Source organism: Ahaetulla prasina, chromosome 5 (assembly GCF_028640845.1).
Source record: "Ahaetulla prasina isolate Xishuangbanna chromosome 5, ASM2864084v1, whole genome shotgun sequence".
NCBI classification, from domain to species: Eukaryota; Metazoa; Chordata; class Lepidosauria; order Squamata; family Colubridae; genus Ahaetulla; species Ahaetulla prasina.
Genome location: NC_080543.1, coordinates 5,104,812 through 5,130,778, shown reverse-complemented (window position 1 = coordinate 5,130,778; position 25,967 = coordinate 5,104,812). Strand labels below are relative to the sequence as shown.

The 25,967-nt window shown below is 48.2% G+C and overlaps 1 protein-coding gene across 1 annotated transcript in view; it reads right to left on the bottom strand.

Annotated features, from left to right (window-relative positions):
* Positions 1-296: 296 nt before the first annotated feature.
* WNT11 (Wnt family member 11) overlaps positions 297-25,967 on the bottom strand; it is a 67,965-nt gene continuing 42,294 nt past the window's right edge. Inside the window, exons 5-6 of the mRNA XM_058185982.1 lie at positions 22,952-23,244; positions 297-2,723 (exon numbers count right to left, since the gene is read on the bottom strand). Of these exons, the coding sequence (XP_058041965.1) occupies positions 2,549-2,723; positions 22,952-23,244 (468 nt within the window). The 3' untranslated portion in view covers positions 297-2,548. The remainder of the gene's footprint in view (positions 2,724-22,951; positions 23,245-25,967) is intronic.

Genomic DNA, 25,967 nt, shown 5'->3' with positions numbered 1-25,967 from the left:
ACTTTGGGTCATGAAACGTCTGCAAGAAAACCACCTAAGCTCAGAGAGCTCCAAGGACTCCCACAGTTCTCCTCCTCCTTCTCTTCCTCAAACAATCCTACTCCCTTCTAGCACTGATGGCATTACCTAGTTGGGTCGTGAGACGTTTACAAGAAAACAGCCAAGCTCAGAGACCACCAAGAATGCCAATTTCATTGTGGCAGGAGACACAGGAAGCATTACCAATGTGATTATCCATGGATTTTTTTCCTGGTTTTTTTTTTTAAAAAGGATTATTTTTTAATAAATGAAAGGAGCCAAACAGCTGGTCAGCTGCGGAGCGAATCCACAGCCTTTAGCATCATATTTATTTGCCATAAAGCTTTGAAGCCCCTTGAAAAAAAGATTTCACCAAAAACAGAAGTGAAGGTCCTTGATCAGACGGGAAACCGGCCTCGGTCTGTAACATCAGCCATATTGTGAGCGCGCCCACCACATAGTCTCCAAAGTCCAGAAGTTTCTCTGATCCCCTCCTTCCCAAAAAAAAAATAGCCATACCCTCTGTCTCTGCAGCCTCTTTCATATGCAAAATCACCGGATATGAGGAACACAAAAGGAGGGGGAAGAGTTTTCCAGCAAAAATCAAATGTTGGCAAGAATTTAAAAAAAACAAACACATACAACCAAACAGAACATTTTAAGGATTGGGCATTTTCATTTGGTCTTTCCAAGCAATGCTGCCAGTTTTAAGGGGGAAAAAACCAGACGGGGAAGAATGGAGATGTTGTTTCAAGGATGAAGAGAAACAAAGCTAGAAGATAAGCCATTCCAGGGTGGAAAAAGTTCAACAAACTTTTTTTGAGTGGGGGAGAACCGAACATCATTCTATAGGTGTTGTGGCCCGCTGGTGGCCAGTGGAGTTGGCAGCAGAGTCGGAGAGTGAGGAGGTTGGGGAGGAACTTGGGCCAGTCCTGGGGGCTGGGGAAAGCTCGGACGAGGGCTCTGCGTCGGAAGCAGAGCGGGAGATAGACAACAGCAAGGCAGAGGAGCAGCTGGGGCCTGTTCCCAGTGTGCGCATGCGCAGAGCTGCCAGAAGACAAGAACAAATTCAGAAAGCAGGGTCGACTCGGGAGTAAAGCCACACCTTGGAGGTGATTGGCCCCTCCCACAGGAAACACAAGAGGAGAGAACGGGGAGGGGGGCTTTCGCAGGAAACAATTCGGTTCGTCCCGCGACTCTGAGAGACTCTGCGCCTAGTTTTGCCTCGTACTGCGGTTGGAAACCAGTTACGTGGCAGCTCGCCAAGCGAGACGAGGTCTGTGCTTGAGAAATATTCCTTTGAAAAACTGTTTGGACAAACTTTGCTGACTGTGAATGAACGCGGAATTCGCAGCTGTGTAAATAGAAGAAGTTTTTCTGGGACCAATTCCTGCCTCCGGCTTGTTAAGGGAGCCTAGGTCACAACAATAGGTGTTGTGTCTTGCCCGCTCTCACCGCAGCCGGGGCCTTCTTATCTGCTTCCGAACGCTGAGGAATGTCCTAGTATGCCTCCCGGCCCCAGCCCTGGTTCCATGCCCAGACAGGCTGAGGAGGAGGAAGCACCTCCCGGCCCCAGCCCTGGCTCCATGCCCAGACAGGCTGAGGAGGAGGAAGCACCTCCCGGCCCCAGCCCTGGCTCCATGCCCAGACAGGCTGAGGAGGAGGAAGCACCTCCCGGCCCCAGCCCTGGCTCCATGCCCAGGCAAACGGAGCAACTAGACCCCTCCCCCTCCCCCACAGCATGTGAGCCTGAGGGAGGTCAATTACCAACAGCTGCCGACTGGAGTGACCCTCGCGTCAGAAGAATTGATAGGCGGCAGCGTCAGAAGGAAGGGAGGGGCAGGCCTGGATAAGTGCTGAGTCATGGAGCCACACCCCATGGCCTATATAAAGGATCTGCTTTCTGGCATTCTCTGAGTCAGGCAAAGTCTAAACATATCTTGCTGAAGTCACTTTCTGGTCTGCCTGCCTGCCTTGAGGACTTTGCTAGGACTTTGGGCAGAGCTGCAGAGGCACGCCTGATTCGGATTTCCCTGACCCGGCCGTCAGCGGAGGAGTGGGACACGACAATAGGTTGTGCCCTTTATTACTGCGTCAGGGGCATGCATTTTAGGAAAAGGTGTTTTCGATTCCCCCAAACACGTTATGAGTTAACCCACACAAGACCACCGACAGTCGAGATCCCAAAGGGCGAAGGTGGGGTGGCCGTGATCAAACCCACGATTCCTCGTTTCCCTGACCGAGATTTCTCACAAACGACAGCGCCTTCTCGAGTCAGTTCAAAGTCCTCGCTTTCAGAGTTCTCACGAGCCGGCGTTGAAATCGTCGACGGCGAGCGATTGTTCGAAAAGATCCTCGAAGGAGACAATCTCTGTTGGCCGAAGATCAGGGGCCGGTTTCTTTGGATTAAACCCAGATTTCCTTCGTAAGGCAGTTTGCGTTTTCTCCCCCTCCCTCCTTCTTTTTGAGGGTCCCGTGGAGGGGCGGGGCGGGCGGGGGGGAAGCAGCGGAGAGGCGTGGACAAGACGCTTCATTTGCACACGTACTTCTCAACCGTCCGCTCGCACTTCTTGCAGGTAACGTAGCAACACCAGTGATACTTGCAGTTGCATCTCTCCACCACCGTGTCCATGTAAGGATTGTAGCCACGGCCGCAGCACATCAAGTCACAACTGTCACTGCCGATGGAAGTTTTGTTACATTGCCTGGGGGGAAAAAAAGAAGAAGAAACGACAGCCAGTGAGGGTAGGCCAAGGTTTTGATAGCAGCCTTCCAGTCTTCGTGGCAGCAGAGAGGGGCTGCCCCAAAGAAGAGGGAGTCAAGCTATCCTCCAAAGCCCTTGAAGGCAGGACAAGAAGCAACGGGTGGAAACTCATCGAGGACCGAAGCGACCTGGAACTAAGGAGAAAGTCATTTTTTTCCCCCCCAGCGCCGTTGTAACTTCAAATGGTCACTAAACAGATGGTTTTAAGTTGAGGATTAGATGTAATAAGCAATCACATCAAAGACGGTTAGTTTAATTTAACTCCTTAAGTCAAGTCACCTTTAATTCAAGCTTGATTCCTGTTGAATTCAGGGCTGTTGTTTTTTTTATTTATTTACATTTATATCCCACCCTTCTCCGAAGACTCAGGGCGGCTTACAGTGTGTAAGGCAATAGTCTCATTCTATTTGTATATTTACAAAGTCAACTTATTGCCCCCCCAACAATCTGGGTCCTCATTTTACCTGCCTTATAAAGGATGGAAGGCTGAGTCAACCTTGGACCTGGTGGGACTAGAACCTGCAGTAATTGCAGGCAGCTGTGAAGTATACTTGAAACAGCTAAAAATGGCTTTTCCCAATCTAGCCCCCTCCGTTCTGGGTTTCTCCAGGGTTCCCATCCAAGCAATCTTTTCATCTCATCCTGTTCATTTCCCCAAGTTTAGCCAAGATTAGATAAAGGAGATACAGATTCTTCCCTTCCCTTCCCTTTCGTCTTCCCTTTCTCCTTTCCTTTCCTCTTTTCTCTTCCTTCCTTTCCCTTCCCTTCTCTTCCCTCTCCTCTTTTTTCTTCCTTTCCTTTTCTTTCCTTCCCTCTCCTCTCCTTCCCTCTCCTCTCCTCTTTTCTCTTTCTTTCCTCTCCTTCCCTTCCCTCTTCTCTTCCTCTCCTTCCCTTCCCTTCCCTCTCCTCTCCTCTTTCCTTTCCTTTCCTTCCCTTCCCTTCCTCTCCTCTCCTTTTCTCTTCCTTTCCTTTCCTTTCCTTTCCTTCCTTCCTCTCCTCTCCTTTCCTTTCCTCTCTTTCTCTTCCTTCCCTTCTTCCTTCCCTTCCTTCCTCCTCTCTCTCCTCTCCTCTTTTCTCTTTCTTTCCTCTCCTTCCCTTCCCTTCCCTCTTCTCTTCCTTTCCTTTTTTTCCTTCCCTCTCCTCTCCTTTCCTTTCCTCTCTTTTCTCTTCCTTCCCTTCCTCCTTCCTCCTTCCCTTCCCTCTCCTCTCCTCTCCTCTCCTCTCCTCTCCTCTCCTCTCCTCTCCTCTCCTCTCCTCTCCTCTCCTCTCTCCTTTCCTTTCCCTTCCTTTCCTTTCCTTTCCTTTCCTTTCCTTTCCTTTCCTTTCCTTTCCTCCCTCCCTCCCTCTCCTCTCCTCTCCTTTCCTTTCCTTTCCTTTCCTTCTCTTTCTCTTTCTCCTTTTTTCTCTTCCTTTCCTTTCCTCTCCTTTTACTATTCCTTTCCTTTCCTTCTCTTCCTCCTTCCTCTCCCCTCCCCTTCTCCGCCAAACCCTTGCCTCTCTTTCCCCAAATGTACAGCCAAGGGGCTGCTTTGCCCAAAGCCATCCTTTACGGCCCAATCAAGGCTGGTAAGGAAAATGGGGGGGGGGGACTGCTCTCACTGCAGACCCCTCCTCGGGAAGGGGAGGAAAGGAAAGGAATCCAGCCAGATTTATGGGAGCAGCCCCCCACCCCCCGCCCCCGCCATCGCTCTGGGATTGATGAAGTGCTGAGACCTTGTTCCAGGTCTGCCCCGTGTATTATTCCTGATTCCGCTGGGCCCCTGTTTGTTATTCCAGATCTCAGCTCTCCAGGTTCAAGCCCCGTCTCTCCCACACCCCCAGGCCTGTCCCCTCCCTCTCTTAAGCCCCCCCTTTTTTTGGCAGAGCAGGTCTGGGAAGATGGGTAAATATTTAGAAGTCCTTGAGAAGCCTGGAGGCGTCCTGAGTCAGCGCCAAGGGTGTTTGTCAGGGATGGGCCCTGAGAGTTGTTGTCTGCACATTGTGAGTGTCAGGGTGCCCCAGCCACCCCCACACCCCCTAGAAAATGGGGAAAAAAGACCCCTCCTTCGTCACAACCTCTCTTCTCGTCTTTGCCAATCGGTATGATTGGCAAAGACGAGAAGCAAGGACAAAAATCACAGAAAAATCGCAGATCCGGAAGGGACCGTGGAGGTCTTCTAGTCCCCCCCCCAGGACAACCCCCCCCAGACCCAGCTGATGGCAATCAGGCCTGGCTGGACCCTAGGTTTCGTAGGCAGGAGAGGCGGGAACAACAGAAGCAGCGGTGGGGCAGGCCTAGGAAGTGTTGAGTCACGGAGCCACACCCCACAGGATATAAAGGCAGCGAGAACTGCTGTGTCTCTTCGTAGCAGGCAAATCAACTGCTTAACTAAGAGCTGAAGTACTGTTTGACTTATCAGCTTCGAGGGAGATAATGGAGCCACTTGGCAGACGCTGGCTCTTTTGCTGCCAGGGCTGATAGTGCCAGCTAATTAAGCCATCGCTCGGACGGAGCGGTGGGGGGACAGAACAGATACATAGATACCTAGACTGACTAGGTGGCTCAATGGCTAAGACACATTTCCTCCCGACCAGCTGGGACTCAGGAGGCAGAGAATAGATGGGAGCGGGCCCAGTCAAAATTTTTACTACCAGTTCTCCGAACTACTCAAAATTTCCGCTACCGGTTCTCCAGAACTGGTCAGAACCTGTTGAAACCCACCTCTGGCTACAGGTAATTCTTAACTCATGACTGTAATAATAATCCCAGAACCCACTTAATCATCCTTCTAAGAACATAGAATAAAACATAGAATAACAGAATTAGAAGGGACCTCGGAGGTCTTCTAATCCAACCCGCTGCTCAGGCAGGAAACCCTATACCAGTGATAGTTAACCTTTTTGGAGCCGAGTGCTCAAAGCGCCACCCCCAATGCAACACGAGCAGCCCCCCCCATGCATGTGACCCACCCTCGTGCATGCGACCCACCACTGCACATGTGTGTGAGCCGCCCCGCACGCCCCTCGCCCCCATGCATGTACATGTGTCCCCGTGCATGCCCCTCGCCCCCACCCATGGACCCGTCCCCTGCGTATGCGCGGCAGAGACCTGAAGACCATCTGAGTGGCGGGAGGTGCGCACACATGCGCAGTGGAGCTGGGCTGGGCCGACGGCTGGTGTGCCCGCAGAAAGGGCTGTGTGTGCTACCTATGGCACGCATGCCATAGATTCGCCATCATGGCTCTATACCATTTCAGATAAATGGTTGTTCAATCTCTTCTTAAAAGCCTCCAGCGATGGAGTATCCACAACTTCTGGTGGCAAGTCGTTCCACTGGTTAATTGTTCAGGAAATTTCTCCTTAATTCCAGGTTGCTTCTCTCCTTGATTAGTTTCTATCCATCCTTCTTGTCCTGCCTCTTGGTGCTTGACAAACCAAGAAACCAAGAGCATACAAAACATTTGCTAGACCTATTCTTGAATACAGCTCACCTGTCTGGAACCCATACCACATCTCTGACATCAATACAATTGAGCGTGTCCAGAAATATTTTACAAGAAGAGTTCTCTGCTCCTCTGATTACAACAAAATACCTTACACCACCAGACTTGAAATCCTGGAATTAGAAAATTTAGAACTCTGCCAACTCCGACAAGACCTGTGTTTAATACACAGAATCATGATTCTACTGCAATGTCCTTCCTGTTAAAGACTACTTCAGCTTCAATCGCAATAATACAAGAGCAAACAATAGATTGAAACTTAATGTTAACCGCTTCAATCTTGATTGCAGAAAATATGACTTTTGTAACACAGTTGTTAACGCTTGGAATGCACTACCTGACTCTATGGTCTCTTCTCAAAATCCCAAAATCTTCAACCAAAAACTGTCTACTGTTGACCTCACCCAGTGGTGGGATTCAAGTAATTTAACAACCGGTTCTCTGCCCTAATGATTTCTTCCAGCAACCAGTTTGCCAAACTGCTCAGACAGTTAACAACCGGTTCTCCCAAAGTGGTGCGAACTGACTGAATCCCACCACTGACCTCACCCCATTCCTAAGAGGACCATAAGGGTCGTGCATAAGAGCACAAAAGTACCTACCGTTCCTGTCCTATTGTTCCCTTTCATTATTATTATTTATTTATTTATTTTATTTGATTTTTATACCGCCCTTCTCCCGAAGGACTCAGGGCGGTGTACAGGCATAATAATAATAAAAAAAAAAAACCGACAATACAATATACAAATTTAAAATACGATTTAAAAAACTTATTTAAATTAGCCCAGTGATTAAAATTTACCATACTAAAACCCCGTTTAAAATTAATAAATTTAAAATTAAAATCCCGATTTAAGCCAGCCCCGCGCGGATAAAAAGGTGAGTCTTGAGTTCGCGACGAAATGTCCGAAGGTCAGGTATTTGGCGTAAACCCGGGGGAAGCTCGTTCCAGAGTGTGGGAGCCCCCACAGAGAAGGCCCTTCCCCTGGGGGCCGCCAGCCGACATTGTTTGGCGGACGGCACCCTGAGAAGTCCCTCTCTGTGGGAGCGTACGGGTCGGTGGGAGGCGTATGGTAACAGCAGGCGGTCCCGTAAGTACCCAGGTCCTAATTAATCAAATTAATATAGTTGTTGCATACTTTTGCTTATATATATGTTTATATGATGTGTTGTTGTTTTATGTTGATGGTTGTGTATACTGTTGTGACAAAATAAAATAAATTAAATAAAATAAATAAAGCACACACTTTTCTGCGCTCAACAAGATCGTAACCTTTATCTTTCCTTCTCCCTTCCTCTCAATTCTTCTTTTGAGATCATTTTTTGCAAACCTTAGTCTGGAAAAACAGCCCTCCATCTCGCTGCAGATCGAATTAAATGGATTAAACAAGTATCTTCCTTTCCAACATGGATCCATCCACAGCCTTGCTTATTCCTTTTCGGAATAAACCACATTATGCAGAGCGCAGAAGAAGAAGACGACAAGAAAAAGTCCCTAGGGTTACAACAATTCATTTAGTGACTATTCAAAAGTTACAACGGCACTGAAAAAAGTGACTTATGACCGTTTTTCACACTTACGACCGTTGCAGTATCCTCATGGTCATGTGATCAAAATTCAGGCACTTGGTAACTGACTCATATTTATGACGGTTGCAGTGTCCTGGGCAATAGTGGGTTTCATATCCTGTCGCTACCAGTTCACGCCTCCTGCCGCCACCGCTACCGGCTTGCCCGAACCGGAGCGAACCGGTAGCAACCCACCACTGGTCCCAGTCATGTGATCCCTTTTTGCGACCTTCTGGCAAGCCAAGTCGATTGGGAAGCCGGATTCACTTAACAACCGGGTTCCTAACTTAACAACTGCAATGATTCACTTAACGACAGTGGCAGGAAAGGTCGTACAATGGGACAAAACTTACTTAACAACTATCTCGCTTAGCAGCAGAAGTTTTGGGCTCAATTATGGTCGTAAATTGAGGGCTACCTGTATTTAACATATATTCATATTATATAAAGGTAAAGATAAAGACTCCCCTCGCACATATGTGCTAGCCGTTCCCGACTCTAGGGGGCGGTGCTCATCTCCATTTCAAAGCCGAAGAGCCAGCGCTGTCTGAAGACGTCTCCATGATCATGTAGCTGGCATGACTCAATGCCAAAGGCGCACGGAACCCTGTTACCTTCCCACCAAAGGTGGTCCCTATTTTTTCAACTTGCATTTTTTACCTGCTTTCGAACTGCTAGGTTGACAGAAGCTGGGACAAGTAACGGGAGCTCACCCCATTATGCAGCACGAGGGTTTCGAACCACTGAACTGCCGACCTTTCGATCGACAAGCTCAGTGTCTTACCCACTAAGCCATCATCTCCCTCATTCATATTATATATGAACATACATAATGTTCATGTAACAAAAAGGGGAATCGAAAGAAAAAGAAAACTGAAGCTAAGAAATGTATAAGTGATTTTGGATCTTCTTTTCAACAGATTTGTAGTGCAACTCCTTCCTAAATATTTTGCAAATCCTTTCAGCCCCTCGCTTAATCTCCATCTTTCTTAATCTTCAAGCTATAAATCATCCATTTATTTTTTTACTTCTTTCAGCAAAAAATCCATATATGGTTTTCAGCCTTTCCAAAAAAAAATTCCACCATAAATATGGTTTGTTCTTTGACAGGTCAATTCTGCCATTTCTGCAAATTTTGATGTTTTCACAAAGTCAATTTGGAAACTGGATTCACTTAAAAACAACTGTGTTACTCATTTAACAACTTTAACAGAGTTAATAATTTAATACATTTAACAGCTTTAGCAGCAGAAATTTTGGATTCCGTTGTGGTCGTAGGTCGAGGACTATCTGCAGGGGTGGGGCTGCTAGGGGTTCGCAGGGGTTCGGGAGAACCTCTAGCTAAGATTCTGTGCAGTTTGGAGAATCCAAACTACATAATCCAAACTACATAATAATAATACAATACAATAATAATAATAATAATACAAACTACATACAATAATAATAATAATAATACAAACTACATAGCAAAAAAGGCTCTAAGAGTTGTAAACCTAATTTTACGCAGCTTCTTTTCTAAAAACTCTACACTACTAACTAGAGCATACAAAACATTTGCCAGACCTATTCTTGAATACAGCTCATCCGTCTGGAACTCTCACCACATCTCTGACATAAATACAATAGAAAGAGTCCAGAAATATTTTACTAGAAGAGTTCTTCACTCCTCCGAAAACAACAAAATACCTTATACCAACAAGACTTGAAATCCTGGGATTAGAAAACTTAGAACTCCGTCGACTTCGACATGACCTGTGTTTAACACACAAAATCATCTATTGCAATATCCTTCCTGTAAAAGACTACTTCAGCTTCAATCGCAATATTACAAGAGCAAAAAATAGATTCAAGCTAAATGTCAAATGCTTCAAACTTGATTGCAGAAAATATGACTTCTGTAACAGAGTTGTTAATGCTTGGAACTCATTACCTGACTCCATAGTCTCTACTCAAAATCCCAAAATCTTCAACCAAAAACTGTCTACTATTGACCTCACCCCATTCCTAAGAGGACTATAAGGGGCGTGCATAAGAGCACAAAAGTGCCTACCGTTCCTGTCCTATTGTTCCCTTTATTATATCTAATTAATATAGCTAATGCATATTTTTTTTACATATATGTATATATTTTCTTCAAAATATGTTGTTTTATCTATGACAATTGTTTGTGTATTCTGTTGTGACAAAAAGAAATTGAAAAAAATAAATAAATCCCCAAATGCTATTCCGGGCCACCCCTCCCCTCTCTTCCCAGGAGTCCCCATGTGGTCCATTTGGATGCAGGCAAGTGCAGGGCACACTCAGAGGCTCGAGGAGGGCGAAAAACAGGCCTATCGGAAATTCCGGAAGAAGGCCTCCGGAGCCTGGGGAGGGCAAAAATGCTCCCCCCCTCGCCATTTATTTATATTTATTTTCGCATTTTTTATTTTTCGCATTTTTATACCGCCCTATCTCCCTAGGGACTCAAGGCGGTTCACAGCCAGATGAAATATACATATAAATACAAAATAAAACATCAATTAAAAAAACTTATTACATAAGGCCGAATAATTAAAAATAGCAATACAAATAATAAAACCCCATTAAAACCAAATTCAAAATTTAAAATTCTAGTCCAGTCCTGCGTAGATAAATAGATGTGTCTTAAGCTCGCGGCGAAAGGTTTGAAGGTCAGGAAGTTGGCGGAGTCCTGGGGGAAGTTCATTCCAGAGGGTGGGAGCCCCCACAGAGAAGGCCCTTCCCCTGGGTGTCGCCAGTCGGCACTGCCTGGCCGACGGCACTCTGAGGAGTCCCTCTCTGTGAGAGCGCACGGGTCGGTGAGAGGCATTCAGTAGCAGCAGATGGTCCCGTAAGTAACCCGGCCCTATGCCATGGAGCGCTTTGAAGATAGTTACCAAAACCTTGAAGCGCACCCGAAAGGCCACAGGTAGCCAGTGCAGTCTGCGCAGGAGAGGTGTCACATGGGAACCACGAGGGGCTCCCTCTATCACCCGCGCAGCCGCATTCTGAACTAACTGGAGCATCCGGGTGCTCCTCAAGGGGAGCCCCATGTAGAGAGCATTGCAGTAATCCAGACGAGATGTCACGAGAGCGTTAGTGACCGTGCATAGGCCATCCCGGTCTAGAAAGGGGCGCAACTGGTGAACCAGGCGGAACCTGGTTAAAAGCTCTCCTGGAGATGGCCGCCAAATGATCTTCAAAGGACAGCCGTCCATCCAGGAGAACGCCCAAGGTGCACACTCTCTCTATTGGGGCCAATGACTCGCCCCAACTAGGCCATGCCCATCATGGCCACACCCACCCAGCAACCGGACAGAGAACTCCTTGCTAAAAATTTTGAAGCCCACCCCTGACTACTTGGAATGAAAAGGAAGGGAAAAGAAGTCAGAGCTAAATCTTTCCTTCCCTGATCACTGATTTATCACGATTCCTATCTCCTTTTTTTTTTTTTTGACCTTCAAATTTCTCAGCGATCTTTTTAAATGCCGCAACTTACTTTGAAGGTTCTCCTGACCTGTGCATTCTCACGTTCTTATTCCCCGCGGGCAGGAAATAAAACACGACTGTTTTTTGCTTCTTTTGACAAACGGTTCATTTCCCCGCGATCGATCACATTCTAGCTATTCGGACGCCGCTGCGATTAAATGAGGTTTATTTATTTTTTTTAAATTAGTTTATAATGTAGCATGCAAAGAAGATACAAAAGTAAATAAAAACAGGGAGGGGAAAAGGGAGGGAAAGAAACAGGAGTAAATGAAGGAAAAGGCATTGATTTCCAACTCTCTTCAATGCAGTTAGAATCAAGCATTAACATCAAACCAGAGATCATATTCAGCTGGTTCCGACCAGTTTGAGCGAACTAGTAGTAAAAATCGCGGGTGGGACCGCCTTCGCCCCCTGCCCCAGCTCTATGCTGTCCTATTTAGGCACGCTTTTGAGTCTGGGCGTATGTGCATAAAGCAAGTGCACGAGCGAAGCGAATGCACAGAAGGCCGGGCGCATGCGCGGAGGTGCGTTCACTATTTTCGACGCTGGGTGAACCGGTAGGTAAATTATGTGAATCCCACCTTTGCATCCAACCTCAGCTTTTTACTTTTACATATTTGTTTAAATTAGCCATTTCTATAACAACAAACCTATCTAATCGGTCAAACCCAAAATCAAAGTTTCATTTTTTTTCCCCACCTCAAGCATAAAGTCCAGAAGCGGTTTCCAGGTACCGGTAGAAATAGAAGTATTTGATTTTTTTTTCTCTTTAATCAAAGCATTCTATTTAACCATCTCCGCTCACTCCATCAATTTCTGCAGCCATCCGTCCATTGTGGGAGTCGAGGTGATTAAAGAAAAGATCTGGATCAATTTTAATCTCTGCTCGGAAAGAGTTGCAGAAAAATCAGAGCAAGGATAGGAGTTGGGATTTCGGGGAGAAACCGAAAGAAATGGAATGTCGATTATTGGAATGATAGGAGTTTATAAAAATGTCACGGACAAATGTTAACTTGTTAAATGTTAAATGTTAACCGTTGGACGTGTTTCTGTTGTTCATAGCTATCAAAGGAAGTTGGAAGTTATTATTTCTATTTTTCTTTTCTTTCTTTCTCACTACAGATAGTCCTCAATGTGCGACAGTTCATTTAGTGACCGTTTGAAGTTGCAACATCGCTGAGAAAAAGTGACTTGCGACCGTTTTTCACACTTACGACTATTACAGCATCCTTGTGATCAGGTAAACAAAATTGGGACCCTTGGCAACTGACTCATATTTATGACGGTTGCAGTGTCATGTGATCCCCGTTTGCGACCTTCTGAGAAGCTGTTGTGGTCCGCCAGCAGCCTGCGGAGCTGGCAACGGAGTCGGACAGCGATGAGGCTGAGGAAGAACATGGGCCAGTCCTGGAGGCTGGGGAAGGCCCGGATGAGGGCTCTGCGTCGGAGGCAGAGGTGGGGCCAGGGCCATCGGGGAGTGACGTGCGGACTCCGGAGCCTCCAGAGACTGATAGTAGTGAGGCAGAGGAACAGGAGGAACCTGTTCCTAATGCACTCATGAGAAGAGCTGCCAGAAGGCAAGAGCAGCTAAAGCAAAGTGGACGACTCAGGAGTAGGGCCAAGAGATTATTGGCCCCTCCCATAAGGCTTAAAAGACCAGCAACAGTGTTTGGGCTTTTTGCCGGAAAACAACATTGATAGCCTTGCTCTTTGTCTTGCTGCATTTATTTCTTGTCGGCGTCTTCTGCTTTTGAACTTTTGCCAAGAAAAGCCTTTGGCTGTTTGCCTAATTAGACCAAGGTTGGTGATAAGACTGAAGAATGGTGTTCTGAAGAATTTGCTTTGATTTAGTTTGGAATACGCTGAGAATGAGTTAGTGGTTCTAATAAAGTCTGTGTGTTTTTGAACTGTCTGTGTCTACTACTACCTATTTGGGCCTGGGTCACAACAGTAGCAAAGACAATGGGGAATCCAGATTCATTTAACAACCGTGTTATTCATTGAACAAGTCCCTTAAAATTTTTTGATCATGTGACCTGCAACAGTTGCAAGTGTGAAAAACGGTTGTGAGTCACTTTTTACCAGGGCCGTCGTATCTTTGAACGGTCACTAAGTGAATGGCTGTAAGTCGAGGACTATCTCTAGACCAGGGGTCTCCAACCTTGGCCACTTTAAGCCTTGCTGGCTGGGGAATTCTGGGAGATGAAGTCCCCCAGGCTTAAAGTGGCCAAGGTTGGAGACCCCTGGTATAGAGCAGGGGTCTCCAACCTTGGTCCTTGGTCAGCAAAGCTGGCTGAGGAACTCTGGGAGTTGAAGTCCGCAAGTCTTAAAGGGACCAAGGTTGGAGACCCCTGCTCTAGGCTATTCATAAGGACGAGACAAATGGTTTCAGAGCCTGCCTCCTGCAAGCAATTTTAAAAGCAAATTGCGGGAATAAAACCTGGGAATACTTTGACAGGTGTGATTAATCGATCCCAGCTCTCTGCAATATTCTGCTGTGTCTGTATTCCAGCCATAAATCTATTAACTGCCCCACTGAAATATTGAAGGGAACCGAGCAGATGGAAACAGGAAGACAAGGGAGGGTTGGAGAGGGAGGGGGAGGGCATCTTCTGGCAGCGTCCTTGCTCGGACACCCCGACTTAAGGGCTCCCCCAGGCCACCTTTGCAGAAAGCTTCAAAAGAGGAAAAGCCAGGTTGTTCAGCTGCCAGGCAGAAGGGAGAGCCAATGAGAGAGAGAGAGAGAGAGAGAGAGAGAGAGAGAGAGAGAGAGAGAGAGAAAGGCAGAAAGGAGGGAGGGAGGATTAGAGAGGAAGGAAGGAATAGAGAGGAAGTGTGGAAGGAAGGAAGGAAGGAAGGAAGGAAGGAAGGAAGGAAGGAAGGAAGGAGGGGAGGGAAATGGAAAGGAGGGAGGGAAGGAGGAAGGAGACATAAGGATGGATGGAAGGGAGAGAGAGACAGAGAGGAAGAGAGGGAGGGAGGGGGAAGGAAGGAAGGAAGGAAGGCAGGAAGGAAGGACACATAAGGATGGATGGAAGGGAGATAGAGACAGAGAGGAAGAGAGGGAGGGAGGGGGAAGGAAGGAAGGAAGGAAGGAAGGAAGGCAGGAAGGAAGGAAGGAAGGACACATAAGGATGGAAGGAAGGAAGGAAGGAAGGAAGGAAGGAAGGAAGGAAGGAAGGAAGGAAGGAAGGAAGGAAGGACACATAAGGATGGATGGGAGAGAGAGAGAGAGAAGAGAGAGGAGGAGGGGAAGGAAGGAAGGAAGGAAGGAAGAAGGAAGGAAATGGAAGGAAGGACATAAGGATGGATGGAAGGAAGGAAGGAGGAGGGAGGAGGAGGGAGGAGGAGGAGGAGGGAAATGGAAAGGAGGGAGGAGGAAGGAGAGAGACAGAGAGAGAGAGGCAGAGGAACAGGAGGAACCTGTTCCTAATGCACTCATGAGAAGAGCTGCCAGAAGGCAAGAGCAGCTAAAGCAAAGAGGACAACTCGGGAGTAGGGCCAAGAGATTATTGGCCCCTCCCATAAGGCTTAAAAGACCAGCAACAGTGTTTGAGCTTTTTGCCGGAAAACAACATTGATAGTCTTGCTGCATTTATTTCTTGTGGGCGTCTTCTGCTTTTGAACTTTTGCCAAGAAAAGCCTTTGGCTGTTTGCCTAATTAGACCAAGGTTGGTGATAAGACTGAAGAATGGTGTTCTGAAGAGTTTGCTTTGATTTAGTTCGGAATACGCTGAGAATGAGTTAATTCTCAGCGGTTCTAATAAAGTCTGTGTGTTTTTGAACTGTCTGTGTCTACTACTACCTATTTGGGCCTGGGTCACAACAGTAGCAAAGACAATGGGGAATCCAGATTCATTTAACAACCGTGTTATTCATTGAACAAGTCCCTTAAAATTTTTTGATCACGTGACCTGCAACAGTCGCAAGTGTGAAAAACGGTCGTGAGTCACTTTTTACCAGGGCCGTCGTATCTTTGAACGGTCACTAAGTGAATGGCTGTAGGTCGAGGACTATCTCTAGACCAGGGGTCTCCAACCTCGGCCACTTTAAGCCTTGCTGGCTGGGGAATTCTGGGAGTTGAAGTCCCCCAGGCTTAAAGTGGCCAAGGTTGGAGACCCCTGGTATAAACAGGGTCTCAACCTTGGTCCTTGGTCAGCAAAGCTGGCTGAGGAACTCTGGGAGTTGAAGTCCGCAAGTCTTAAAGGGACCAAGGTTGGAGACCCCTGCTCTAGGCTATTCATAAGGACGAGACAAATGGTTTCGGAGCCTGCCTCCTGCAAGCAATTTTAAAAGCAAATTGCGGGAATAAAACCTGGGAATACTTTGACAGGTGTGATTAATCGATCCCAGCTCTCTGCAATATTCTGCTGTGTCTGTATTCCAGCCATAAATCTATTAACTGCCCCACTGAAATATTGAAGGGAACCGAGCAGATGGAAACAGGAAGACAAGGGAGGGTTGGAGAGGGAGAGGGAGGGCATCTTCTGGCAGAGTCCTTGCTCGGACACCCCGACTTAAGGGCTCCCCCAGGCCACCTTTGCAGAAAGCTTCAAAAGAGGAAAAGCCAGGTTGTTCAGCTGCCAGGCAGAAGAGAGAGCCAAAGAGAGAGAGAGAGAGAGAGAGATAGAGAGAGAGAGAGAGAGAGAGAGAGAGAGGAAGAAGGAAGGAGGAAGGAAGGAGGGAGGATTAGAGAGGAAGGAAGAAGGAAGGAAGGAAGGAAGGAAAGGAAGGAAGGAGGAGGAAATGGAAAGGAGGAAGGAGAGAGACAGAGAGGAGAGAGAGAGAGAGAAGAGAGGAGGAAGGAGGAAGGAAGAGAGAGAGAGGAGGAAGGAGAGAGGAAGGAAGAAGGAAGGAGGAGGAAGGAAGGACACAAGGATGGATGGAAGGAGATAGAGACAGAGAAAGAGAGGAGGAAGGAGGAAGGAAGGCAGGAAGGAAGGAAGAGAGGAGAGAGAGAGGAAGGACACATAGGATGGATGGAAGGAGATAGAGACAGAGAGAGAGAGAGAGGAAGGAGAGAGACAGAGGAAGAGAGACAGAGAGGAAGGAAGGACACATAGGATGGATGGAAGGAAGAGAGAGACAGAGAGGAAGGAAGGCAGGAAGGCAGGAAGGAAGGAAGGACACAAGGATGGATGGAAGAGAGAGACAGAGAGGAAGGAAGGAAAGGAAGGAAGGATGGAAGGAAGAAGGAAGGAAGAAGGAAGGAAGGAAGGAAGGAAGGAAAGGAAGGAAGAAGGAAGGACACATAAGGATGGATGGAAAGAGAGGAAGAGAGGAGGAGGGAAGGAAGGAAGAGGAAGGAGGAAGGAAGGACACATAGGATGGATGGAAGGAAGAGAGACAGAGGAAGAGAGAGGAGGAAGGAAGGAAGGAAGGAAGGAAGGAAGGAAGGAAGGAAGGAAGGACACATAGGATGGATGGAAGGAGAGAGACAGAGAGGAAGGAAGGAAGGAAGGAAGGGAGGGAGGGAGGGAGGAAGGAAGGAAAGAAAGAGAGAAAGAAAGAGGAAAAATGAAGGAAGGAAGGAAGGAAGGAAGGAAGGAAGGAAGGAAGGAAGGAAGGAAGAAGGAAGGAAGAAGGAAGGACACATAAGGATGGATGGAAGGGAGAGAGAGACAGAGAGGAGGAGGGAGGGGAAAGGAAGGAAGGACACATAAGGATGGATGGAAGGAGAGAGAGAGAGAGGAAGGAAGGAAGGAAGGAAGGAAGGAAGGAAGGAAGGAAGGCAGGAAGGAAGGACACATAAGGATGGATGGAAGGGAGAGAGAGACAGAGAGGAAGAGAGGGAGGGAGGGAGGGGGAAGGAAGGAAGGAAGGAAGGACACATAAGGATGGATGGAAGGGAGATAGAGACAGAGAGGAAGAGAGGGAGGGAGGGGGAAGGAAGGAAGGAAGGAAGGAAGGAAGGACACATAAGGAGGGATGGAAGGGAGAAAGAGAGAGAGAGGAAGAGAGAGAGGGAGGGGGAAGGAAGGAAGGAAGGAAGGAAGGAAGGAAGGAAGGAAGGAAGGAAGGAAGGACACATAAGGATGGATGGAAGGAGAGAGACAGAGAGGAAGGAGGAGGGGAAGGAAGGAAGGAGGAAGGAAGGAAGGAAGGAGGAGGGAAATGGAAAGGAGGGAGGAAGGAGACATAAGGATGGTTGGAAGGAGAGAAAGGGGAGGGGAAAGGAGGAAGGAAAGGAGGGAGGAGGGAGGAAGGAGAGGGAAATGGAAAGAAGGGAGGGAGGGAGGAATAGAGAGGAAGGAGGGAATAGAGAGGAAGTATGTAAGTAAGTGTGGAAGGAAGGAAGGAAGGAAGGAAGGAAGGAAGGAAGGAAGGAAGGAAGGAAGGAAGGAAGGAAGGAAGGAAGGAAGGAGATGGGAATGGAAAGAGAGGGAAGGAGGGAGGGAGGAATGAAGGCTAAAAACCAAGAGACAGTGAATTTTAGACCTGCCTTAAGCATGAAAGTCGGGTAGGTGACTTTGGGCCAATCACCAGGAGATGGTGAGTTCTAGTCCTACCTCCTTAGGCACGAAAGCTGGCTTTGGTCACCTTGGGCTCAAAGCTTGCCGCTTTGAGTCATTTCTCAAAATAATAAAGGCAGGATACCAATAAATAAATAAATAAGAAGAAATAGGAGAAGGAAAGGAGGGAGGGGAAGGGAGAACAAGGCAAGGCCAAACAGAAGGGGAAAAGGAAGGAAAAACAAGCTCGGATCAAAATTTGGAATTATTTAACGATTCTTTTGGCCAAACACAGGCCTATTAACAGCCGAAACAACCTTTTGTGAAAGTGGAAATTTTAACAGCACAAAATACCGGAAGAGCCTGAGGGATTGGTTAAACCGGTTGGAAAATATCCACACGCACGTTGTGTTTTTACATCTGGGAAGTGTGAACATCTATATTTTGCACAGCCTCGCGCTTTTGTCTCGACCTTCTGCTTGAAGTAAGGCTTGCTCATCCTTTACACAAAGTGATTTGGCCAGACGTAAAAAAAAATAAAAAAAATAATCTTGGTTTATCAAGTCAGATATATTCTGATCTGTGTTCGAATCCAGCCTGACCCCCCCTAGCTACGTCGCAAAGCGAATCGTCGCTTTGTGGAGAGGTAATGTAATCCATTCTCAAAATCATTTCTGGGCTCTGGAAGTCCCGTTTGTAATCAGTGAGATATGACTTATAGAATTGGGCTGTCCATCTCTACACCTCGCTGTTGTGTCTCGTCCGATCTCACCACAGCCGGGGTCTTCTTATCTGCTTCCGAACACGGAGGAATGTCCTAGTATGCCTCCCGGCCCCAGCCCTGGCTCCATGCCCAGACAGGCTGAAGAGGAGGAAATACCTCCAGCCCCCAGCTCTGGCTCCATGCCCAGGCAAACGGAGCAACTAGACCCCTCCCCCTCCCCCACAGCATGTCAGCCTGAGGGAGGTCAATTGCCAACAGCTGCAGACTGGAGTGACCCTCGCGTCAGAAGACTTGATAGGCGGAGGCAACAGAAGGAAGGGAGGGGCAGGCCTGGATAAGTGCTGAGTCATGGAGCCACACCCCATGGCCTATATAAAGGACCTGCTTTCTGGCATTCTCTGAGTCAGGCAAAGTCGAACATATCTTGCTGAAGTCACTTACTGGTCTCCTGCCTGCCCTGAGGACTTTGCTAGGACTTTGGCAAAGCTGCAGAGGCAAGCCTGATTCGGATTTCCCTGACCCGGCCGTCAGCGGAGGAGTGGGACACGACACTCGCATTTGCAAACGAAGTTCTATCAACTAAATCAGTTTAAAAGGTAAAGGTAAAGGTTCCCTTTGCACATATGTGCTAGTTGTTCCTGACTCTAGGGGGCGGTGCTCATCTCCGTTTCAAAGCCGAAGAGCCAGCGCTGTCCGAAGACGTCTCCGTGGTCATGTGGCCGGCATGGCTCAACGCCAAAGGCGCACGGAACGCTGTTACCTTCAGTTTACATTAATGCAAAGGTCTAATCCAGGGGTCTCCAACCTTGGTCCCTTTAAGACTTGTGGACTTCAACTCCCAGAGTTCCTCAGCCAGCTTTGCTGGCTGAGGGACTCTGGGATTTGAAGTCCACAAGTCTTAAAGGGACCAAGGTTGGAGACCCCTGGTCTAGGCCATTATTCTGACTGCACTTGCTTCTTATTCCTACGCATGATGTTCTCTAAATTTATTTTGCAAGCTCCATGTGGTAACCAAGGCCCGTGACTTACTAAACACAATTCAGTCCTCAACAAACTTAGCTTATTAAAACAGCTGAGAATTCATTCATTCGCAGCTTCGTCCAAAGCAAAATTCTTAATAACCAATCCATCGGCCTTATCACCAACCTTTGATGTTTTTGGTGACCTGCCAAAGGCTTTTCTTAGCAAAACCCCCACAAAGTTCAAGAGACGCTGACAAGAAATCAACGTTGCTTTTCTACAAAGAACCCGACGGTTCATTGCTGGTCTTTTAAGCCTTATGGGAGGGGCCAAATCATCCCCTGGCCTTACTCCCTAGTTGGGGAAGACCCGGATGAGGGCTCTGCCTCAGAGGCTGAGGAGGGGCCAGGGCCATCGGGGAATGATGCGCGGACTCCAGAGCCTTTAGAGGCTGACAATAGTGAGGCAGAGGAACAGGAGGAGCCTGTTTCTAATGCACACATGAGAAGAGCTGCCAGAAGGCAAGAGCAGCTCAAGCAAAGAGGACGACTCGGGAGTAGGGCCAGGAGATGACTGGCCCCTCCCATAAGGCTTAAAAGACCAGCAATGGCATTTGGGCTTTGCCGGAAAACAACATTGGTAGCTTCGTCTTGTTGCATTTATTTTGTATCGGCGTCTTCTGAACTTTTGCCAAGAAAGGCCTTTGGCAGTTTGCCTAATTAAGACCAAACTTTGTGATGAGGCTAAGGAATTGTGTTGGGAGGAATTTTCTTTCATTTAGTTTGGACTACGCTGAGAATGAGTTAATTCTCAGCTGTGCTAATAAAGTTGGTTTGTTTTTACATTGACTGAGTTTCCTACTACCTACTTGGGCCTGGGTCACAACACCTGTATTGGATTTACTAAAGAGGCTTAGATGATATTTCTTGGCCTAGCTAGCCCACCTCGAAGGGCTGGTGGGAGACTTCCTTGGTGTGACCTCTAGCCACGCCAACACATCAGCTTAACTGAGGGAAGCCGTGATCCAAGCCGACAACTCTGCAAAGCCGCATTTCCACAGAAGGAAATTTCACCCGGGGACCATATAGATTCAAAACAAATAAACGTGCATTGAGAGATCTCGGATAGTCTGAATCCAGAGTGCCTCAGAATGTAAACGGTTCTGTTGGACCCCTTCCAGGCCAGCTGGACCCCTGCCTATTCGCCGTGGGGCTGCTCCACTTCTAAGGTTTTTGTTTGGCCAAAGGCGAGGAGCGTTTATCTAAACCGAAAAATCTTCCGGAAGAAAAGCAAAATATTAAGACAATTGGCAGGATGGTTGGGGAACCGTGCCTTAGGACATAATTCTACCTAAGCATCAGCCTCAGGCAGCTGCCTTCCAGATGTTTACAAATTATCCGAGTTGGAAGGGACCTTGGAGGTCATCTAGCCCAACCCCACGCCCAAGCAGGAGACCCTGCACCATTTCTGACAGAGGGCAGTCCAGTCTCTTCTTGAAAGCTTCCAGCGATGAAGCTCCCACAACTTCTGAAGGCAACTTCTGTTGCATGGGTTGATTGTTCTCACTGTCAGAAAATTTCTCGGTTGAATCTCTCCTTGATTAGCTTCCATCCATTATTCCTTGTCTGGCCTTCAGGTGCCTTGGAAAATAGCTTGACCCCCCCCCCTTCCTCCTCTCTGTGGCAGCCCCTCAAATATTGGAAGATGCTCTCATGTCTCCCCTGGTCCTTCTCTTCACTAGGCTAGCCATGCCCAGTTCCTGCAACCGTTCTCCGTATGTTTTAGCCTCCAGTCCCCTCATCATCCTGGTTGTTCTTCTCTGCGCTTTTTCTAGAGTCTCAATATCGTTTTTTATAGTGCGGTGACCAAAACTGGATGCAGTACTCTAGGTGTGGTCTTACTAGGGCATTATAGAGTGGTATTAGTACCTCCCTTGATCTTGATTGTATCCCTCTGTTAATGCAATTTAGGATTGCATTGGCTTATTTTGGCGGCCACTGCACACTGCTGGCTCATATTTAACCGGTTGTGTTGGATGTCAGCTCCCATCAACGCCATTCAACGTTGGGGATGATGGAATGGTGGTTGTTGGGAAACGTCCAGCCAGGCAGGGAGGAGGAGTTAAGTGGGGAAGTAGCCTTGCATCGTTGCGCAGCTGCAAAAGTTCCAGGCCTGATCTCTCCTAAGCTTCATGTAACCGTATCTATTTATTTATTTTATACCACTTAACAATATTACTTTTTTTAAAAAAAAGGATGTAAAATGAAGCCAGTTCTGTGACAACTCATTTATGATCGACACAATAGTACAAACAGTGGTGAAATTCAAAGAAATTTCCCTACCCTTTCCGTGGGTGTGGCTTGGTGGGTGTGGCTTGGTGGTCATGTGACTGGGTGGGTGTGGCTGCACAACTGCACAATGAAAAAGCAGCTGGACTTCACGCAAAATGGCCCCTGCAAGAAGCAGGAACCTCACAGACCATCAGGCACAGCTGATTTTCTCACAGCTGATTGGTAGTAAAAAAAAGGCTTAAAAAAAAAAGTTAAAAAAAACTTCCGACATTGCCAGGCAGAGCTAATTGTCGCACAGCTGATCGTTGTAACTTTTCTTTTTTACTTTTGAAAGTATTTTTTTACTACGGTTTGGGCGAATAGGTAGTAAAAAAAATGCTTTAAAAAAGTTTTTAAAAAGTTCCAATGGTTGCACGGCACAACTGATTGTCATACCTTTTTTTAAAGCATTTTGTTCTGTCCCCCTTCGCCTCCGTCCGAGCGTTGGCTTAATTAGCCGGCACTATCAGCTCTGGCAGCAAAACAGCGAGCGTCTGCCAAGTGTCTCTGTTATCTCCCTAGACGCCGATGAGTCATCCAGGAACGAATAGTACTTCAGCTCTCAGTTAGCAGTTAATCAGTTGATTTGCCTGCTACGAAGAGGCACAGCAGCTCTTGCTGCCTTTATATCCTGTGGGGTGTGGCTCCATGACTCAGCACTTCCTAGGCCTGCCCCACCCCTGCTTCTGTTGTTCCAACCTCTCCTGCCTACGAAACCTAGGGTCCAGCCAGGCCTGATTGCCATCAGCTGGGTCTGGAGGTGTGGCCTGGGGGGGAAAGAGTCAGGGGAGGGAGGCCTCGTTATCTCCTCCACCAGGCCTGCCTCTGGCTCCTGGAGCTGAGCCAGGGAAGCCGGTGCTCCCGAGGTAAGTCCTGCTGGCCCTTCCCCCTCATTTTCCAAGTCACTTTCTGGCAGGGGGCCCGGCTCGGGGAGTGCAGACACAACACATTTTTTTACTACCGGTTGGGGCGAATCGGGCCGAACCGATAGCATTTCACCCTTGGGTACAACTATATAATTCTGAGCTCAGTTATGGTCGTAACTCAAGAACTACCCTTAAACTGGGCTCGAGAAAATACATTTTTCCTCAGCTATCAAAAGCAGCCACCCGCAAAGGGGTCCAAAATTCAGAATCCATGCCCACACCTGGACACTCCTTACCTGTCCTGCGTCCCGTAAGAGCCCACTTTCTCATTCTTCATGCAAAAATCCGGAGAACTCTGCAGGTAAACCAGCTCGGATTCCTTGACTGGACGGATGTCCAGTTCCTTGGGTACCAGATGCTTGCGAGTGCCCATGGGCCGATGGACAACTTTGGTGGCCGAAAGATATCTGTTCTTTAAATCCAGGGCGACGTCCTTCAAGTCTTGAAGCCCCTTCCAACAAGTCTTGATGGAACAGGAACCGGACACTCCATGGCACTTGCATTTCATCTCCAAAGAGGCTTTTAGGGACTGTGTGGGAAAAACAGCAACACAAGAACGTTGAAGGAACCATCCCTCTTTCTGCCGACATCCAACATAATTGGTGACACGCCTGCCCGGGAACCCTGGATGGTGCATAAGTTTCTGTCTTCAGGGTGAATAGAATTCTAGAGCTGGAAGGGACCTCGGAGGTCTTCCATTTCAACCCGCTGCTCAAGGCATAGACCAATGATGGCGAACCTTTTCGGTACCAAATGCCGAAAAGGGAGCATGCATGTACCCGTCTGGGCCGCGACCCGGAAGGTACTGGTGGGTTTCAATTTTTTTTATTACTGGTTCTGTGGGTGTGGCCTGGTGGGCGTGGCATGGTTTGGTGGGCGTGGCAGGGGAAGGATACTGTAAAATCTCCATTCCGGCCCCACTCCAGGGGAAGGTTACTGCAAAATCTCCATTTCCTCCCGATCAGCTGGGACTCGGGAGGCAGAGAATAGATGGTGGCGGGGCCAAGTCAGAAGTTTTATTACCGGTTCTCTGAACTACTCAAAAGTTCCGCTACCGGTTCTCCAGAACTAGTCAGAACCTGCTGAAACCCACCTCTGCTGGGAGACGAGCTGCCTAGCTGAAACTTCCAGTTTCAGCTACTGAACGTCCGATTTCAGCCAGCTACTCTTCCGAGTTTCTGCTGTGCATGTACACACAATGATCAGCTGGCTCATGCAGGAAAATGGACGACCAACTCTTCTAGTTTCCAGCACTAGGCAAAAAGGCCAGCTGATCGTCACACATGCGCACCAGAAACCCGGAAGAGGAACGGGCGACACTGTGCATGCCAGGCGACATAGCTCCATGTGCCACGTCAGGCAATGCGTGCCATAGGTTCACCATCATGGGCATCGACCATACAGCCTTAGACCAACCCAGTCAAATGTTATTCAATCCGTGGAACGACTTGCCTCCAGAAGTTGTGAACGCTCCAACACTGGAAGTTTTTAAGAAGATGTTGGATAACCACTTGTCTGAAATGGTGTAGGGTTTCCTGCCTGAGCAGGGGGCTGGACTAGAAGACCTCCAAGGTCCCTTCCAACTCTGTTATTCATTCTGTTATTCGACGATGGAGAACCCACAACTTCTGGAGGCAAGTCGTTCCACTGATCAATTGTTCTAATTGTCAGGGAATTTCTCCTTAGTTCTAAGTTGCTTCTCTCCTTGATTAGTTTCTACCAGTTGCTTCTTGTCCTGCCCTCAGGTGCTTTGGAGAATGGGTTGACCCCCTTTTGTCTGGGGCAGTCCCTCAAATATTGGAAGACTGCTATCATGTCCCCCCCAGTCCTTCTCTTCAAAGTCTAGACGTATCTAACTCCCTGAAATGTTTGCCACATGATTTAGCCTCCAGAGTCAGGGGTGTCAAACTCCCGGCCTGCGGCCCTGATGCATCACACGCTGGCGACCCCCAACCCTGTTTTAGCGAAGGGGGGGCCGGCGGAAAGTCATGATACGTCACGTGACAAGAATGTGACGACGCAAGTTTGACATCCCTGCTCCAGACTCTTTATCATCTTTGTTGCTCTTCTCTACAAACTTTGTAGGATCTCACGGTTTGGTCCAAAAGTCACTGAGCGTGGCTGGGTGGGCTCTGAGCTGGCTGGGTGTGAACTGCTTGTTTTTATACACACAGCCCACGTGCAAGATTTGGTCACAACCACTGACGATCTCTTGGACCAAGCCCCGTGGCCACCTCTGTCTTAAGAGACTTTTGCAGGCACGGGCCTCTGCAACAAGCAAGGAAATTTACACGAGCTTTGCATTCCATTTCTTCCCCAAGGGGTTAGCTCTGTTCTGTTAGAGGTGGACCTCCATTTACAATCATTTAGTGACCGCCGAAAGTTAGAATGGCACGGGGAAAAAAGTGCCCTTTGGTCTCTTTCTAAGTGACTCTAAGGCAGGGTGTTGTTCTGTCCTCCCTGCCTCTGTCCGAACGTAATTAGCCGACTCTTATCAGCTCTGGCAGCAAAAGAATCAGCGTCTGCCAAGAGCCCTTGTTAGCTGCCAAGACGCTGGTGAGTCACAACCTTCAGCTCTAGTCAATCGGTGGATTTGCCTGATACAAAGAGACCCACCAGCTCTTGCTGCCTTTTATATCCTGTGGGGTGTGGCTCCATGACTCAGCACTTCCTAGGCCTGCCTCACCCCTGCTTCTGTTGTTCCCTCCTCTCCTGCCTATGAAACCTAGGGTCCAGCCAGGCCTGATTGCCATCAGCTGGGTCTGCAGGCGTGGCCTGGGGGGGGGGGAAAGAGTCAGGAGAAGGAGGCCTCGTTATCTCTTCCACCTGGTCTGTTTCTGGCTCCTGAAGCTGAGCCAGGGAAGCCGGTGCTCCCGAGGCAAGTCCTGATGGACCTTCCCCCTCACTGTCCAAATCATTTTCTGGCAGCAGGCCCGGCTCCAAGGCATTTCCGGGCATGGGGCCAGGTTTGGGGGCGGGAGCCACAACAGGTGTCAAACTGTATTTCATTGAGGGACGCATCAGGGTTGTATTTGACTGTGGGTGTGGCCAGCTCGACATCACTCATGTCAGGGGGCACCTGTGGTGGCCCAGGCAGGGCTGGGAGAATCCTCCTGCAGCCCTCTGCCAGTGAAAACGGAGCCGCACACGGCTCTCCCGAGCTCCATCTTCGTTGGCACAGGAACCATGGGCTGCTCCTCTGCTATTTCCAGGGAGGCTGCACGGGCCAGATCTAAGTACCCCGCGGGCCTT